Raw genomic sequence first — 15391 nt, forward strand, 5'->3', positions numbered from 1 at the left:
ATTAACTTTAACACACTCCATCACCTTGTGCCCTCCTACCTCACCTCACTCCTCTCTTTCTACAACCCAGCCCACACACTTCGCTTCTCTGCTGCTAACCTTCTCACTGTGCTCATTCTTGCCTGTCTCACCACCAACCCCTGGCCCATATCCTACCTCTGGCCTGGAATGCTCTCCCTTCTCAAATCCGACATTACTCTCCCCACCTTCAGAGACCTACTGAAGGCACATCCCATCCAAGAGGCCTTCCCAGACTAAGCCTCACTTTTCCTCCTCTCCCACTCCCTTCTGCATCACCCTGACTTGCTCTCTTTGCTCTTTCCCCCTCTCCTAGCCCCACAGCACTTATGTATCTATCTTTAATTCAATTTATTTATAGTGATGTCTGTTTATTTGTACTGATATCTGTCTCCCCCCTCTAGACTGCTAGCTCGCTATGGACAGGGATTGTCCTCTTTATTGCTTTATTATACTTTCCCAAGCACTTAGTACAGTGCTCTGCAAACAGTAAGTGCTCAATAAATATGATCAAATCAATGAATGAATCTTGTGTCTACCCCAATCCATAAATGGTATTCATTATTAATAATACTAATTGTGGCATTTGTTCAGCGCTTACTATGTACCAAGCACTGTATTGAGTGCTGGGGTAAATATAAAATAATCAGGTCCTACATGGGAGTCACAGTCTAAGAAGGAGGGAGAAGAGGTATTGTATCTCCATTTTGCAGATAAGAGACCTGAGGCACCGAGAAATTCAGTGACTTGCTCAAGGTCCCACAGCAGACAAGTGGCGGAGATGGAATTAGAACCCAGGCCCTCTGCCTATAATAATAATTTACTGAGCACTTACTAAGTGCAGAGCACTGTCCTAAGCGCTTGGGAGAGTAATCACAACAGAGTTGGTAGACACCTTCCCAGCCCACAAGGAGCTCACAGTCTAGGAGGGGAGACCTATATTAATCAATCAATCAATCAATCAATCAGTGGTACTTATTGAGCACCTATTGTGGGCAGAGCACTATACTAAGCACTTGGAAGAGTCCAGTACAACAGATTTGGTAGATAGGTTCACTGTCAAAGTTGAGCTTTCAGTCTAGAGGAAACAGGCTGTATGGGAGGCTTAGTGAAAGACTCACCTGAATGTTTCAAGCCCCAAGCTGACATCAGATTCAACGGCTCTGTTTACCAGCTCTCTCCCTGTTGTGAGAAATGAGCAAGAGTTCAAGGGGGAACATTCTTCCTTGAGGAATGACCAACATGGAGGAAGAAAGGCACTGTTTTCCACAGTCCCTGTTCCAACAATTGTCATTGGTGGGGGTATTCAATCATTCATTCAGGCAATTGCATTTTTCATATTTACTGGTAGTCCCAGTAAAGGGGCCAGGGACACAACAGCTATTAATGCCGTGAGGAGATTCTGGTATCGTGCACCCAAGTGAATTGCATCAGAAGGGACCGGGGTCCACAGTGCACATTGCTGCCTTGGTTTCCATGGATACAGAAATTGGATGGCTCAGAGGTGATTGGGGAATGATCAGCCAGGAATTGGTGTGGCAGGAAGAAATCCCAAGGAGCCCAGCTGCCATGGGAATGAGAAATGGACTGGGCTAGGTCAAAGCCACTTCGAGAGGAGAATCATGGATAATGATACAAGTTACATTAAGGGAGTCATGTCTCCCTTCGGTGCCAGGAAATCATTAATTCAATCATATCTATTGAGCACATACTGTGTGCAGAACACTTTGTTAACCAGTTGGGAGAGTACAATATAACAATAAACAGCCACATTCCCTGCCCAAAATGAGCTTAGTTTCTAGCCCCACTGAAAAGAGCTTCTCTGACCCTTTAGTTTAACCCCTTGGCCTACTCCTTTTGTTGTACACCACCTGTGGTGCAGCATGGGCTAGTGGACAGTACATGGGCTGGGATTCAGTAGCCCTGAATTCTAATCCCAGGTTCGCCCCTGACCTGCTGTGTGACTTTGGGTAAGTCGCTTAACGTCTCTGGGCCTTGGCTTCCTCATCTAGAAAATGAGAATAAGATACCCACTCCCCCTATCACTTTGATTGGAGACTATGTCCAATCTGATTACTTTATGCCCTTCATTTAGTACCTGGCATGTGCTTAATCAATCAATCTATCAGTCAGTGGCATTTATGGAGCTTTGACTGTGTGCAGAGCACTGTACTGAGCTCTCAGGAGAAGACGATACAGTAGAGTTGGTAGGCATGTCCCCTGACCACAAGGAGCTCACAGTCTAGACATGAAGGCAGACATTAAAATAAATGGATAAATTATGGGTATGTGCTTATGTGCTATGGGGTTGAGGGTGGGGTGAATATCAAGTGCTTAAAGGATAAAGATCCAAGTGCAAGGGTGATACAGAAGGGAGAAGAAATAGGGGAAAAGAGGACTTGGTTGGGGAAGCCCTTTGGATGGAGATATAATTTTAACAAGTCTTTGAAGGAAGGAAGAGTGATGGTCCAGCACATATGAAATGGGAGGGAGTTCCAGGCCAGAGGGAGGATATGGGCAAGGGGTCGGCAAAGAGATAGACAAGATTGAGGTCTAGAGAGTAGGTTGGCATTAGAGGAACTGATAGGGTCTGGGCATCAGAAGACCTAGGTTCTAATCCCAGCTCCACCACTTACCTGCTGGATGACCTGGGGCAAGTTACTTAACTTCTCTGTGCCTCAGTTTTCTCATCCACTAAATGGGGATTCAATACCTGTTCTCCCTCCTACTTCAACTGAGAGCCCCATGTGGGATCTAATTATCTTGTATCCATCCCAGTGCTTAGTTCAGTGCTTGGCACACAATAAGAGCTTATAACACAATTTTTATTGTTATTATTACAGTGAAGTATGTGGACTGGGTTGTAGTAGGAAAGCAGCAAGGTAAGGTAGGAAGGATTGTTCTTACTGGTAGAGTCATCCTGAATAGGATTTTTCTCTACCTGAGTAAATCCTCCAGACTCAGGGGAAATGGGAGCATAGTCAGGGAAGGCCTCTTGGAAAACTGTTTTTAATAAGGATTTGAAGGTGGGAAGAGTGATTATCTGTCAGATATGAAGAGGGAGGGGATTCCAGGCCAGAGGCAGGACTTGGTGGCGAGTCTCCAGTCCATACTTCAATCATTTTTCTACGAAAACGTTTTGTACAAAAACGTTCAGGGCTCATCACCCCATTTCCCAAAACCTCCAGTGTTTGCCCATTCACCCCTGCATCAAACAAAAACTTCTCACCATTAGCTTTAAAGCACTCAATCACCTTGCCCCCTCCTATCTCACTTTGCTACTCTCTTACTACAACGCGGCCCGCACACTTCGCTCCTCTAATGCTAACCTTCTCACTGTGCCTCGACCTCTCCTGCCTCACTGCTGACCCCTCACTCATGTCCTGCCTCTGGTCTGGAATGTCCTCCCTCCTCAAATCTGACAGACAATTACTCTCCCCTATCAAAGCCTTACTGAAGGCATATCCCCTCCAGGAGGCCTTCCCTGACTAAGCCCCCTCTTTCCTCTCCTTTCATTCATTCATTCAATCGTATTTACTGAGCGCTTACTTTGTGCAGAGCACTGAACTAAGTGCTTGGAATGTACAATTCGACAACAGATAGAGACAATCCCTGCCCAACAACGGGCTCACAGTCTGAAAGGGGAGACAGCAAAACAAACAAGTAGTCAGGCATCAATACCATCAAAATGGATAAATAGAATAAATAGAATCATATACACATCATTAATAAAATAGAGAAAGAATATATACAAATATACATTAGCGGAGTGAAGTATAGGCTGAAGCAGGGAGAGACAGGAGGATGGAAGATCAGAGAGGAGGCTGTTGCAATAATCCAGTCGGGATATTGTGAGAGATTGTACCAGCAAGGTAGCAGTTTGGATGGAGAGGAAAGGGTGGTTCTGCCTCACCCTGACTTGCTCCCATTGTTCTTCCTCCCTCCCAGCCTCCCAGCACTTATGTACATATGTGTAATTCATTTATTTATATTAATGTCTGTCTCCCCCTACTAGAATGTAAGCTCGCTGTGGGCAGAGAATGTGTCTACTTATAGTTGTACTCTCCCAAGCGCTTAGTACAGTACTCTGTACACAGTAAGTCCTCATTAAATATGAATGAATGAATGAATGAATGAATGAATGAGATATTCGAGATGGAGGTACAGTGAGTAAATGGGCACCAAAGAAGTGAAATGTGTGGGCTAAGATGTGAAAGAGCCTGGGCTTGGGAGTCAGAGGTCATGAGTTCGAATCCCAGCTCTGCCACTTGTCAGCTGTGTGACTGTGGGCAAGTCACTTAACTTCCCTGTGCCTCAGTTCCCTCATCTGTAAAATGGGGATGAAGACGGTGAGCCTCATGTGGGACAACCTGATTACCCTGTATCTACCCCAGCGCTTAGAACAGTGCTCTGCACATAGTAAGCGCTTAACAAATATCAACATTATTATTATTAGTAAGAAATCGGGGAGATAAAGTAGTAGAGGACAAAGTGATTGAGTGCTTCAAAGCCTATGTTAAGGAATTTCTGTTTGATGCATAGGTGGATGGGCAACAATTGGAGGTTCTTGAGGAGTGGGGAAACATGGAATGAACTTTTTTGGCCCAGAGTTGTCCCAAGCCCTGTCCACCAGGTCATCAAATGATCACAGAGAGAGCTTCTTCCTGATCCTCTTCAATGCCTCCTTGACATCTTTGTTCCTCAGACTGTAGATGATAGGATTCAGCCCTGGAATGATGACGGTGTAGAAGATGGACACCACCTTGCTCTGCTCCATGTTCGAGGTGGCACCGGACTGGGCATACATGAAGAAGACAGAGCCATAGAACAGACCCACGCCCACCAGGTGGGAGACACAGGTGGAGAAGGCTCTCATCCGTCCCTCTGCTGAGAGGATCCTCAGGATGGTAGAGAGGACAAGGACGTAGGAGATCGAGACGATGGAGAAGGTGCCCACGATGATGGAGCCACCCAGGCCGAGCAAGACCAGCTGGTTGGTCAGCGTGTCGGAGCAGGACGGGGTCAGGATCGGGAGGACGTCGCAGAAGAAGCCGTCGATTTCGTTGGGCCCACAGAACAGTAATCAGAAGATCATGGTGGTTTGGGTCAAGGCGTTGACCACTCCCCAGAGGTACAAGCCCCCCACCAGCAGATGGCAGATTCCATGGGACATGATCATGGAATAGTGGAGGGGGTCGCAGATGACGATGAAGCGATCATATGCCATGGAGGCCAGGAGGAAAGCCTCTGTCGTCCCAAAGAGGGAGAGGAAGAAGAACTGAGTGGCACAGCCAGGGAAGGAGATGGCTGCCCGCTCTGAGAGGAAATTAAGCAGGGCCCTGGGGGCGATAGTAGAGGAATAGCAGACTTCCAGGAGAGACAGGCTGCAGAGGAAGGAGTACATGGCGGTGTGAAGCTGGGGGTCCAGACTGATGATGGCAACCATTCCAAGATTGCCCACCACGGTCATGCCGTACAGGACCAGGAACGTTAGAAATAGTGTGCCTTGCAACCACGACCCCCCTAGGAACCCCAGGAGGATGAACTCAGTGACAGTGGTGAGTTTCTCCATTGCTAATGGACCCCGTCCAATACCTTCTACTGGGATCTCCTGGACCAGTTGAGTCATGGTCGTTTGCTGATAATAATGGCAATTACCATAATCATAATCACAATAATCATAATCATAATGGGATTTGTTAAATGTTTACTAGGTGCCAAGAACTGTACTGAGTACTAGAGTTGGGAAGCAGCATGGCTCAGTGGAAAGAGCCTGGGCTTCAGAGTCAGAGGTCATGGGTTCGACTCCCAGCTCTGCCACTTGTGAGCTGTGTGACTGTGGGCAAGTCACTTAACTTCTCTGTGCCTCAGTTACCTCATCTGTAAAATGGGGATTAACTGTGAGCCTCACGTGGGACAACCTGATGACCCTGTATCTCCCCCAGCGCTTAGAACAGTGCTCTGCACATAGTAAGCGCTTAACAAATACCAACATTATTATTATTACTAGAGGGGGAAACAGACATTAGTATACATAAGTAAGCTACAGATCCTCTAGACTGTAAGCTCATAGTAGGCAGGGAATGTGTCTGTTTATTGTTGTATTGTACTCTCCCAAGCACTTAGACCAGTGCTCTGCACACAGTAAGGGCTCAATAAATATGATTGAGTGAATGAGTGGGGCTTGACTTCTGACTCATAGCGACTTCATAGACATATCTCTCCTAGAATGCCCCACCTCCATCTGCAATTGTTCCGGTAGCATATCCATAGAGTTTTCTTGGTAAAAATACAGAAGTGGTTTACCATTGCCTCCTTCCGTGCAGTAAACCTGAGTCTCCACCCTTGACTCTCCCGTGCCACTGCTGCCCAGCACAGGTGAGTTTTGACTTCTAGCAGATTGCCTTCCACTCGCTAGCCACTGCCCAAGCTAGGAATAGAATGGGTAGGCCTCTGCTTGACTCTCCTTCCTGTAGCCAAGACTGGTAAAGTACTGGATACTCTCTAGGTGAGATCCTGAGACGGTAATGAATGGGTAGATAGAAGATAATCAGGTCCTGCAAGGGGCCTACAGTCTAAATAGAAGGGAGAACAGGTATCGAATCCACATTTGGAGATGAGAGAACTGAGGCACAGAGAAGTCAAGTGACTTACCCAAGGCCACACAGCAGAGAAATGGTGGAGCCAGGATTAGAATGCAGGTCCTCAGACTCCCAGGCCTGTGCTCTTTCTACTAGGGAAGAGGAAGAAGAAGAAGGAGGAGGAGGAGGAGGAGGAGGAGGAGGAGGAGGAGAAGAGAGAAGGAGAAGAAGAGGAAGAGGAAGAAGAAGAAAAATATTTGTTAAGCACTTACTGTGTGCCAAGTACTAAGGGGTAGATATGTCATGTTGAACACAGTCCCTGTACATGGGGGGCTGATAGTCTAAGTTGGGGGGAGAACAGATATTGAATCCCCATTTTGCAGATGAGGGAACTGAGGCATAGAGAAGCAAAGTGATTTGCCTAAGGTTACACATGAGACAAGTGGCAGAGCTGGGGTTTTCTTTATGACAAACTTTCTCATTGTATCCTCATAATGACGCTCTGAAATAGGAAGAGGTAAGGAATATTATCCACACAGAGATTAAGGTGCTTCAATCAGTCAATTTTATTTATTGAGCACTTACTGGGTACAGAGCACTACACTAAGCACTTGGGAGAGTACAATATAACTGAGTTCCCTGCCCACAAGAATAAGTATTTAATCCCCATTTTGCAGATACTGAGACTAAGGCACAGAGTCCTCAAGTGACTTGCCCAAGGTCACACAGCACTCAAGTGGTGGAGTTGGGATTAAAACCCAGGTCTCCTGACTCCTGTGCCCTTTGCTGACAATGACCCATAAATTCACTCTTTTAGGCTTGCCTGCCATTTGTCATCGAATAACATTCGTCAGTTGCCCTGTTGAAAGTGCACTAGAAGCTGGTCTCTCTTTTTGCAGTGGGTCTTGGAACCACAGCCTAATAGGAGAAACAGCACGGCTTAGAGGAAAGAGCACAGACCTCAGAGTCAGCTCATTATGGGCAGGGAATGTGTCTGCTAATGCTGTTGTATTGTACTCTCCCAAGAGCTAAGAACAGAGCTCTGCACATAGTACATGCTCAATAAATATAATTGATTGATAGTGCAGGCTCTGCCACTTGTCTGCTGTGTGACCTTGAGCAAGTCCCTTAACTTCTCTGTCCCCTCAGTTCCCTCATCTGTAAAATGGAGATTAAATCCTCCTCACTCCGATTTTGGCTGTGAGCTCCATGTGGGATAGGGATTGTGTCCAACCTGATGAGCTTGAATCTACCCCAGGACTTAATAGACTGCCTGGCACTCAATAAGTGCTTAACAAATACCATAAAAAAAAAAGATTGGACACCCACAAAGACCTTGCATGGGCTGTGTTCTCCTCCCAACTTGGTTTCTGGGATGAAAGCAATCTGACTTCTCAAAGAACCGCATTTCTCAAAAACTGCTCCTCTTTTTTCTGCCCCCTAAAAAAGGGGCCTGGATCACCTCCCCAGACCATTTTAGAACAAAAGGCTGCCCAGGTTGTCAAGGATCACTGTGACTTTCTGTAGTTTAGGATGGGTGAAAGACTATGCCCCCTATCAGGGTCACACCTGGAGAGTTTCCATTACTCTACCAGTCTCGGCTATGGGAGGGAGAGTCAAGCAGAGGCCTACCCATTCCATTCCTAGTTTGGGCAGTGGCTAACAAGTAGAAGTCCATCTGCTACAAGTCAAAACTCCCCTGTGCTGGGCAACAGAGGTATGGGAGAGAGTCAAGGAAGGAGACTCGAATTTACTGAGCTGAAGGGGGCAATGGTAAACCACTTCTACATTTTCACCAAGAAAATTCTATGGACACACTACCAGAACAATTGCAGATGGAGAGCGGGGCGTTCTGGGAGAGATGTCTGTGGAGTCGTTATGGGTCAGAAATGACTCGACGGCATAAGACAAGACAAGAGAGACTATGGATTTAGAGGAATCAGAAGTTAGAATCTGTATTGTTAGAGAAGCAGCATGACCTAGAGGAAAGTGCATGAGCCAAAAAGTCAGAGGACCTGGGTTCTAATCCTGCCTCCACCATTTAGCTGCTGTGTGATCTTGAATGAGTCATTTCACTTCTCAGTGCCTCAGTTATCTCATTCTGTAAAATGGAGATTACCACTTTAAGCCCCACATGGGACATGGATTCTGTCCAACCTCATTAGTTTCTATCTACCCCAGCCCTTAGAACAGTGCCTGGCACATAATAAGTGCTTAACAAATGCCATAAAAAAACCAATCCCGGCTCTACCATTTAGGTTCTGAATGACCTTAAGCAAGTCATTTAACTTCCCTGTACCTCACCTCCTCTGTGAAATGGGGATTAGTCAATTAGTCAATCTTATTTATTGAGTGCTTACTATTCATTCATTTATTCAACTGTATTTATTGAGCGCTTACTATGTGCAGAGCACTATATTAAGAGCCTAGAAGAATACAATATAACAATATCCCTCTCACTTACACTGTGAACCCCATGTGGGACCTGATTATTTTGTTTTTACTTCAGCACTTATACAGTGCTGGCACAGAGTAAGTACTTAACAAATACCCTCCTCTCTACTCATCTCAACTCTCTCGCCCCCCTTTCCCTCCGCCGCTCTCGCTCCACTAACCCACAGCCCTGGATCACCTCCTCTATCCGCCTCCTACGCTCCTATGCTCGAGCTGCTGAGCGCTGCTGGCGAAAGTCCAAGCACCAAGCCGACCTCACACACTTCAAATTTTTCCTTTCCTGCCTTAACTCTGCCCTCTCCTCCGCCAGGCAAAACTTCTTCTCCTCCCTCATCGACACCCATGCCTGTCACCCCCGCCGATTGGTCCGGACCTTTAACTCTCTCCTTAGGCCCCCTGTTCCTCCCCCTCCCCCATCCCTCACCCCCAATGATCTGGCCACCTACTTCATCACAAAAATCAACACAATCAGGTCTGAGCTCCCCAAAGTCACCCCTCCCCCTCTCCCCTCCCCCCCACCAACCCTCTCCCCTACTTTCCCATCCTTCTCTGCAGTATCCTCAGAGAAGAGCACCTCCCTCCTCGCCTGTGCCACGCCCTCCACCTGCGCCTCGGACCCCATTCCCACTCACCTTATAAAAAACATCGCCCCTGCCGTCCTCCCTTCCTTAACTTCTATTTTTAACCACTCAATCTCCAATGGCTCTTTCCCCTCTGCCTTCAAACATGCCCACGTCTACCCCTTCCTAAAAAAACCCGCTCTCGACCCCACTTCCCCTTCCAGTTATCGCCCTGTTTCCCTACTACCCTTCCTTTCCAAAATCCTAGAACGAGTCGTCTAGAATCGCTGCTTAGAATTCCTTAACTCCCATTCTCTCCTGGAGCCCCTCCAATCTGGCTTCCATCCCCTCCACTTTACCGAGACTGCTCTCTCTAAGGTCACCCATGACCTCCTTCTTGCCAAATCCAATGGCTCCTACTCCATTCTAATCCTCCTTGAACTCTCTGCTGCCTTTGACACTGTCAACCATCCCCTCCTCCTCCACACCTTATCTCACCTTGGCTTCACGGACTCCGTCCTCTCCTGGTTCTCCTCTTATCTCTCTGGCCAGTCATTCTCGGTCTCCTTCGCAGGTGCCTTCTCCCCCTCCCATCCTTTAACTGTTGGAGTTCCTCAAGGGTCAGTTCTTGGCCCTCTTTTGTTCTCCATTTACATTCACTCCCTTGGTGAACTCATTGGCTCTCACGGCTTTGACTACCATCTCTATGCAGATGACACGCAGATCTACATCTCTGCCCCTGTCCTCTCCCCCTGCTTCAGGCTTGCATCTCCTCCTGCCTCCAGGATGTCTCTACCTGGATGTTGGCCCGCCCCCTAAAACTCAACATGAGCAAGACTGAGCTCCTCATCTTCCCTCCCAAGCCCGGTCCTCTCCCAGACTTCCCTATCACCGTGGATGGCACGACCATCCTTCCCGTCTCTCAGGCCCGCAATCTCGGTGTCATCTTTGACTCGTCTCTCTCGTTCACCCCACACATCCTATCTGTTACCAAGACCTGCCGGTTTCACCTTTACAATATCGCCAAGATCCGCCCTTTCCTCTCCACCCAAACGGCTACCTTACTGCTACGGGCTCTTGTTATATCCCGGCTAGACTACTGTGTCAGCCTTCTCTCTGACCTCCCTTCCTCCTCTCTCGCCCCGCTCCAGTCTATTCTTCACTCCGCTGCCCGGCTCATCTTCCTGCAGAAATGATCTGGGCATGTCACTGCCCTTCTTAAACACCTCCAGTGGTTGCCTATCAACCTCCGCTCCAAACAAAAACTCCTTACTCTAGGCTTCAAGGCTCTCCATCACCTTGCCCCGTCCTACCTCTCCTCCCTTCTCTCTTTCTACTGCCCACCCTGCACGCTCCGCTCCTCTGCCACCCACCTCCTCACCGTCCCTCGGTCTCGCCTATCCCGCTGTTGACCTCTGGGCCACGTCCTCCCGCGGTCCTGGAATGCTCTCCCTCCTCACCCCCGCCAAACTAATTCTCTTCCCCTCTTCAAAACCCTACTTAAAACTCACTTCCTCCAAGAGGCCTTCCCAAACTGAGCTCCCCTTCTCCCTCTACCGGCCCCCTTTCAGCTGACTGTCTAGAAGGGGAGACAGAGAGTAATATAAATAAATTAATTACATATATGTACTTAAATGCTGTAGGGCTGGTAGAGGGGGTCAATAAAGGGAGCAAGTCATGGAAACCAGGAGGGAGTGGTAGAAGAGGACAGGAGGGCTTAGTCAGGGAAGGCCTTTTGGAGGAAATGTGACTTTCAAGGAGGGGAGAGTAATTGTCTATCTGGTATGAGGAGGGTGGGTGTTCCAAGCCAGAGGAAAGATGTGGAAGAGAGGTAGGTGGTAAAATAGACGAGATCAAGGCAGTGAGAAGGTTAGCATTAGAGGAGCGAAGTGCAGGCTGGATGTAGTAGGAGAGCAGCGAAGTGAGGTAGGAGGAGCAAGGTGATTGAGTGCTTTAAAGTCTATGGTAAGGACTTTGTGTTTGATATGGAGATGGATGGGCAACCACTGGAGGTTCTTGAGGAGTGGGCAAACATGGCCTAAACATTTCTGTAGAAAAATGAATTGGGCAGCCCTCTGTCAAGTCTAACCCTCTGTTCCAGGACCTGGAAAATCGCCAAGCTTGGAAACATTGCTACTTCCCTGTTACCTGTTCCAGGTCTTTTTCATTCTTACAGTTGATCAGTGGGATTTGTTGAACACTTGATGGGTGCTGAGCAGAGTAATGATAATTGTGGTATTCATTCATTCATTCATTCATTCATTCATTCAATAGTATTTATTGAGCGCTTACTAGGTGCAGAGCACTGTACTAAGCGCTTGGAATGAACAAGTCGGCAACTGATAGAGACAGTCCCTGCCGTTTGACGGGCTTACAGTCTAATCGGAGGAGACGGACAGACAAGAACAATGGCAATAAATAGAGTCAAGGGGAAGAACATCTCGTAAAAACAATGGCAACTAAATAGAATCAAGGCGATGTACAATTCATTAACAAAATAAATAGGGTAATGGAAATATATACAGTTGAGCGGACGAGTACAGTGCTGTGGGGATGGGAAGGGAGAGGTGGAGGAGCAGAGGGAAAAGGGGAAAAAGAGGGTTTAGCTGCGGAGAGGTAAAAGGGGGGGTGGCAGAGGGAGTAGAGGGAGAAGAGGAGCTCAGTCTGGGAAGGCCTCTTGGAGGAGGTGAGTTTTAAGTAGGGTTTTGAAGAGGGGAAGAGAATCAGTTTGGCGGAGGTGAGGAGGGAGGGCGTTCCAGGACCGCGGGAGGACGTGGCCCAGGGGTCGACGGCGGGATAGGCGAGACCGAGGGACGGTGAGGAGGTGGGCGGCAGAGGAGCGGAGCGTGCGGGGTGGGTGGTAGAAAGAGAGAAGGGAGGAGAGGTAGGAAGGGGCAAGGTGATGTAGAGCCTTGAAGCCTAGAGTGAAGAGTTTTTGTTAGGAGCGGAGGTTGATAGGCAACCACTGGAGTTGTTTAAGAAGGGGAGTGACATGCCCAGATCGTTTCTGCAGGAAGATGAGCCGGGCAGCGGAGTGAAGAATAGACTGGAGCGGGGCGAGAGAGGAGGAAGGGAGGTCAGAGAGAAGGCTGACACGGTAGTCTAGCCGGGATATAACGAGAGCCTGTAGCAGTAAGGTAGCCGTTTGGGTGGAGAGGAAAGGGCGGATCTTGGCGATATTGTAGAGGTGAAACCGGCAGGTCTTGGTAACGGATAGGATGTGTGGGGTGAACGAGAGAGACGAGTCAAGGATGACACCGAGATTGCGGGCTCTCTAGTGCTTAGTACAGTGCTCTGCACACAGTAAGTGCTCAATAAATATGATTGACTGACTGACTGTGAGTCCCATGTTGGACATGGGCTGTATCCAACCTGATTAGCTTGTATCTACCCCAGGGCTTAGAACAGTGCCTGGCAGATAGTAAGTGCTTAACAAATACAATTCATTCCCTCTAGCCACCCTCAAAATGAATATATGTTTCCCCTCACCTCAGGTCCACAGTGCCTGTGAGGATGGGTGAGGGTCTCTCTTTCTCTCTCTCCATCCCTGCTGGAGCTCTGTCATTCTGTTTCCTTGCCAAGCTTCCCTCTGTCTCACTGAGCCCAGCAACAGGTGGGCACCCTGGGCGGCTAGAGATGAGTTGAACTGCCAGTGGTGTTGCTGCATTGAGATTGCCACCCCCCGGCAGTTTGGGTATAAGGAGATTGGCTGAACCCTGTTCCCCTGTGCCCGGGTGGGAGAGTCTGTCCCCAGAGAAGGAAGATCCCTCAGCCCAGATGTTACCACTGTCTCGAAGGAACACCAAGGACTCATAGGCTCCCGGCTGAATAATTGCCCTTCTTTTTCCTAGGCAACCCCAATACCCCAGCATAGGTATCCATGGTATGTCCAGAACAGTTATTTTGCAGAGGGGCTGGCCATATGCTGCTCTGGGCACAGTGGATAGAAGAAGTCCCAGCTAGCACCCATCCCAAATTCTCCCTTTATGCACCCAAGTGAAGCAGTGTGGCTTAGTGGAAAGAGCCTGGGACTGGAAGTTAGAGGACCTGGCTTCCAATCCCAGCTCCACTATTTTCACTGTGCATATGGCAGTGGCCAAAGCAGAATGGAAAATCATGCAAACTTGTCATGGGCAGGGAATGTGCCCATCAATTTTGTCATATTGTACTCTTCCAAGTGCCTAGTACAGTTCTCTGCACACAGTAGGTGCTTACTGTGTGCAGAGCACTGAACTGAGCGCTTAGGAGAGCACAATACAGCAACATAACATAAACAATAAACATTTCCTCCCCACAATGAGCTTACAGTCTAGAGGGGGAAACAGACATTAATATAAAAAAATAAATAAACGAGAGTCTACTTGGTGACCCCTAGACTCTGCTTCGTCAGTAGTTCCAGAAACTTTATTTCAGGGCAAAGACCCTCATCCTAAGCAAATTCCTTTCCCCCTGAAGGCTTCCCCCAGGGCAGACTTTATGTCCCTGTTCCTCAGGCTATAAATAACACGGTTCAGGGAGGGGGGTACTATGGCATAGAACACTGGAAGAAGGAAGTCCGGAAGAGAAGGGGAGTCAGGAACTGGATTGAGGTATTCAAACCCTCCAGAGGAGAGGAACAAGGTGACGACGACGAGGTGGGGCAGGCAGGTGGAGAAGGCTTTGGGCCGGCCCTCGGTGGATGGCATCCTCAGCAAGGCCCAGAAGATGCTGACATAAGAGTAAATTATTAAAATCAAAGAGAAAAAAGCCACAGTGACGATGAGGCAGATAACACCCACTACTCCCATTGTGTCTCCAGGGCAGACGAGCTTTAATACCTGGGGGACATCGCAGAAGAAATGGTGGATCATCGCGGGGCCACAGAAGGGCAGGGAGAAGATATTAGAGACATGAAGGATCCCCATGAGTTGCCCGCTGAGCCACGAGGCAAGGGCCATCTTCCCACAGGCCCCTGGAGCCATGATGACATCATAGCACGGGGGCCAGCAGATGGCCACATAGCGGTTGTAGGACATTGCCATGAGGATGCCCACCTCCGAACAGGCGCAGAAGGTAAAGAAGAGGACCTGAAGACCGCATCTGGCCGAGGAAATAGATCTACTGTTTATCACGGCGTTACTAATGGACTTGGGGACGGTAACGGAGATGAGGGAGAGGTCGAGGACGGACAGGTGCCTGAGGAAGAAGTACATGGGGGTGTGGAGACGCCGGTTGAAGGCAGTGACGACAAAGATGAGGAGATTCCCCGTCAGGGCCAGCAGGTAGACCAGGAGGTGGACCAGCTGCAGCTCCCGGACCTCAGAGAAACCCAGGAGGAGGTATTCCCTCACCGTGGTGACATTGGCCATGGGCCTGGAGGTGCCTGTGTTGAATAAGAGAGGGGAAATGTAGGCAGTGTTGCCCAAAAATAGAGCACTAAGTTGGACATCAGGTTACCAGGTTCCAGTTCTGCCACTGGCTTGCTCTGTGACCTTAGGAAAGTTTAGTAATCTCTCTGTGCCTCAGTTTCCTCATCTGTAAAATGGGGATCATGCAGATGGTGAGCCCTAGGTCAGAACTAGAGAAGCAGCGTGGCTCAGTGGAAAGAGCATGGGCTTGGGAGTCAGAGGTCATGAGTTCGAATCCCGGCTCTGCCACTTGTCAACTGTGTGACTATGGGCAAGTCACTTAACTTCTCTGTGCCTCAGTTACCGCATCTGTAAAATGGGGATTAACTGTGAGCCTCACCTGGGACAACCTGATTACCCTGTATCTACCCCAGCGCTTAGAACAGTGCTC

The 15391-nt window shown here is 48.5% G+C and overlaps 1 protein-coding gene, 1 non-coding gene and 1 pseudogene across 2 annotated transcripts; all 3 read right to left on the reverse strand.

Annotated features, from left to right (window-relative positions):
• Nucleotides 1–4663: 4663 nt before the first annotated feature.
• LOC100087378 lies at nt 4664–5647 on the reverse strand (annotated as a pseudogene).
• A 759-nt stretch (nt 5648–6406) lies between these two features.
• Nucleotides 6407–6544, reverse strand: LOC114808896. The gene has a single exon (XR_003756659.1). It is a non-coding gene; the product is annotated as a small nucleolar RNA SNORA7 (small nucleolar RNA).
• A 7493-nt stretch (nt 6545–14037) lies between these two features.
• On the reverse strand, nt 14038–14961 carry LOC100087615 (olfactory receptor 14J1-like). Its single transcript, XM_001517456.4, has one exon. It carries the CDS (start codon nt 14959–14961, stop codon nt 14038–14040), a length of 924 nt encoding a protein of 307 aa, XP_001517506.4.
• Nucleotides 14962–15391: the final 430 nt, after the last annotated feature.

This window comes from Ornithorhynchus anatinus, unplaced genomic scaffold (assembly GCF_004115215.2).
Source record: "Ornithorhynchus anatinus isolate Pmale09 unplaced genomic scaffold, mOrnAna1.pri.v4 scaffold_355_arrow_ctg1, whole genome shotgun sequence".
NCBI lineage: Eukaryota > Metazoa > Chordata > Mammalia > Monotremata > Ornithorhynchidae > Ornithorhynchus > Ornithorhynchus anatinus.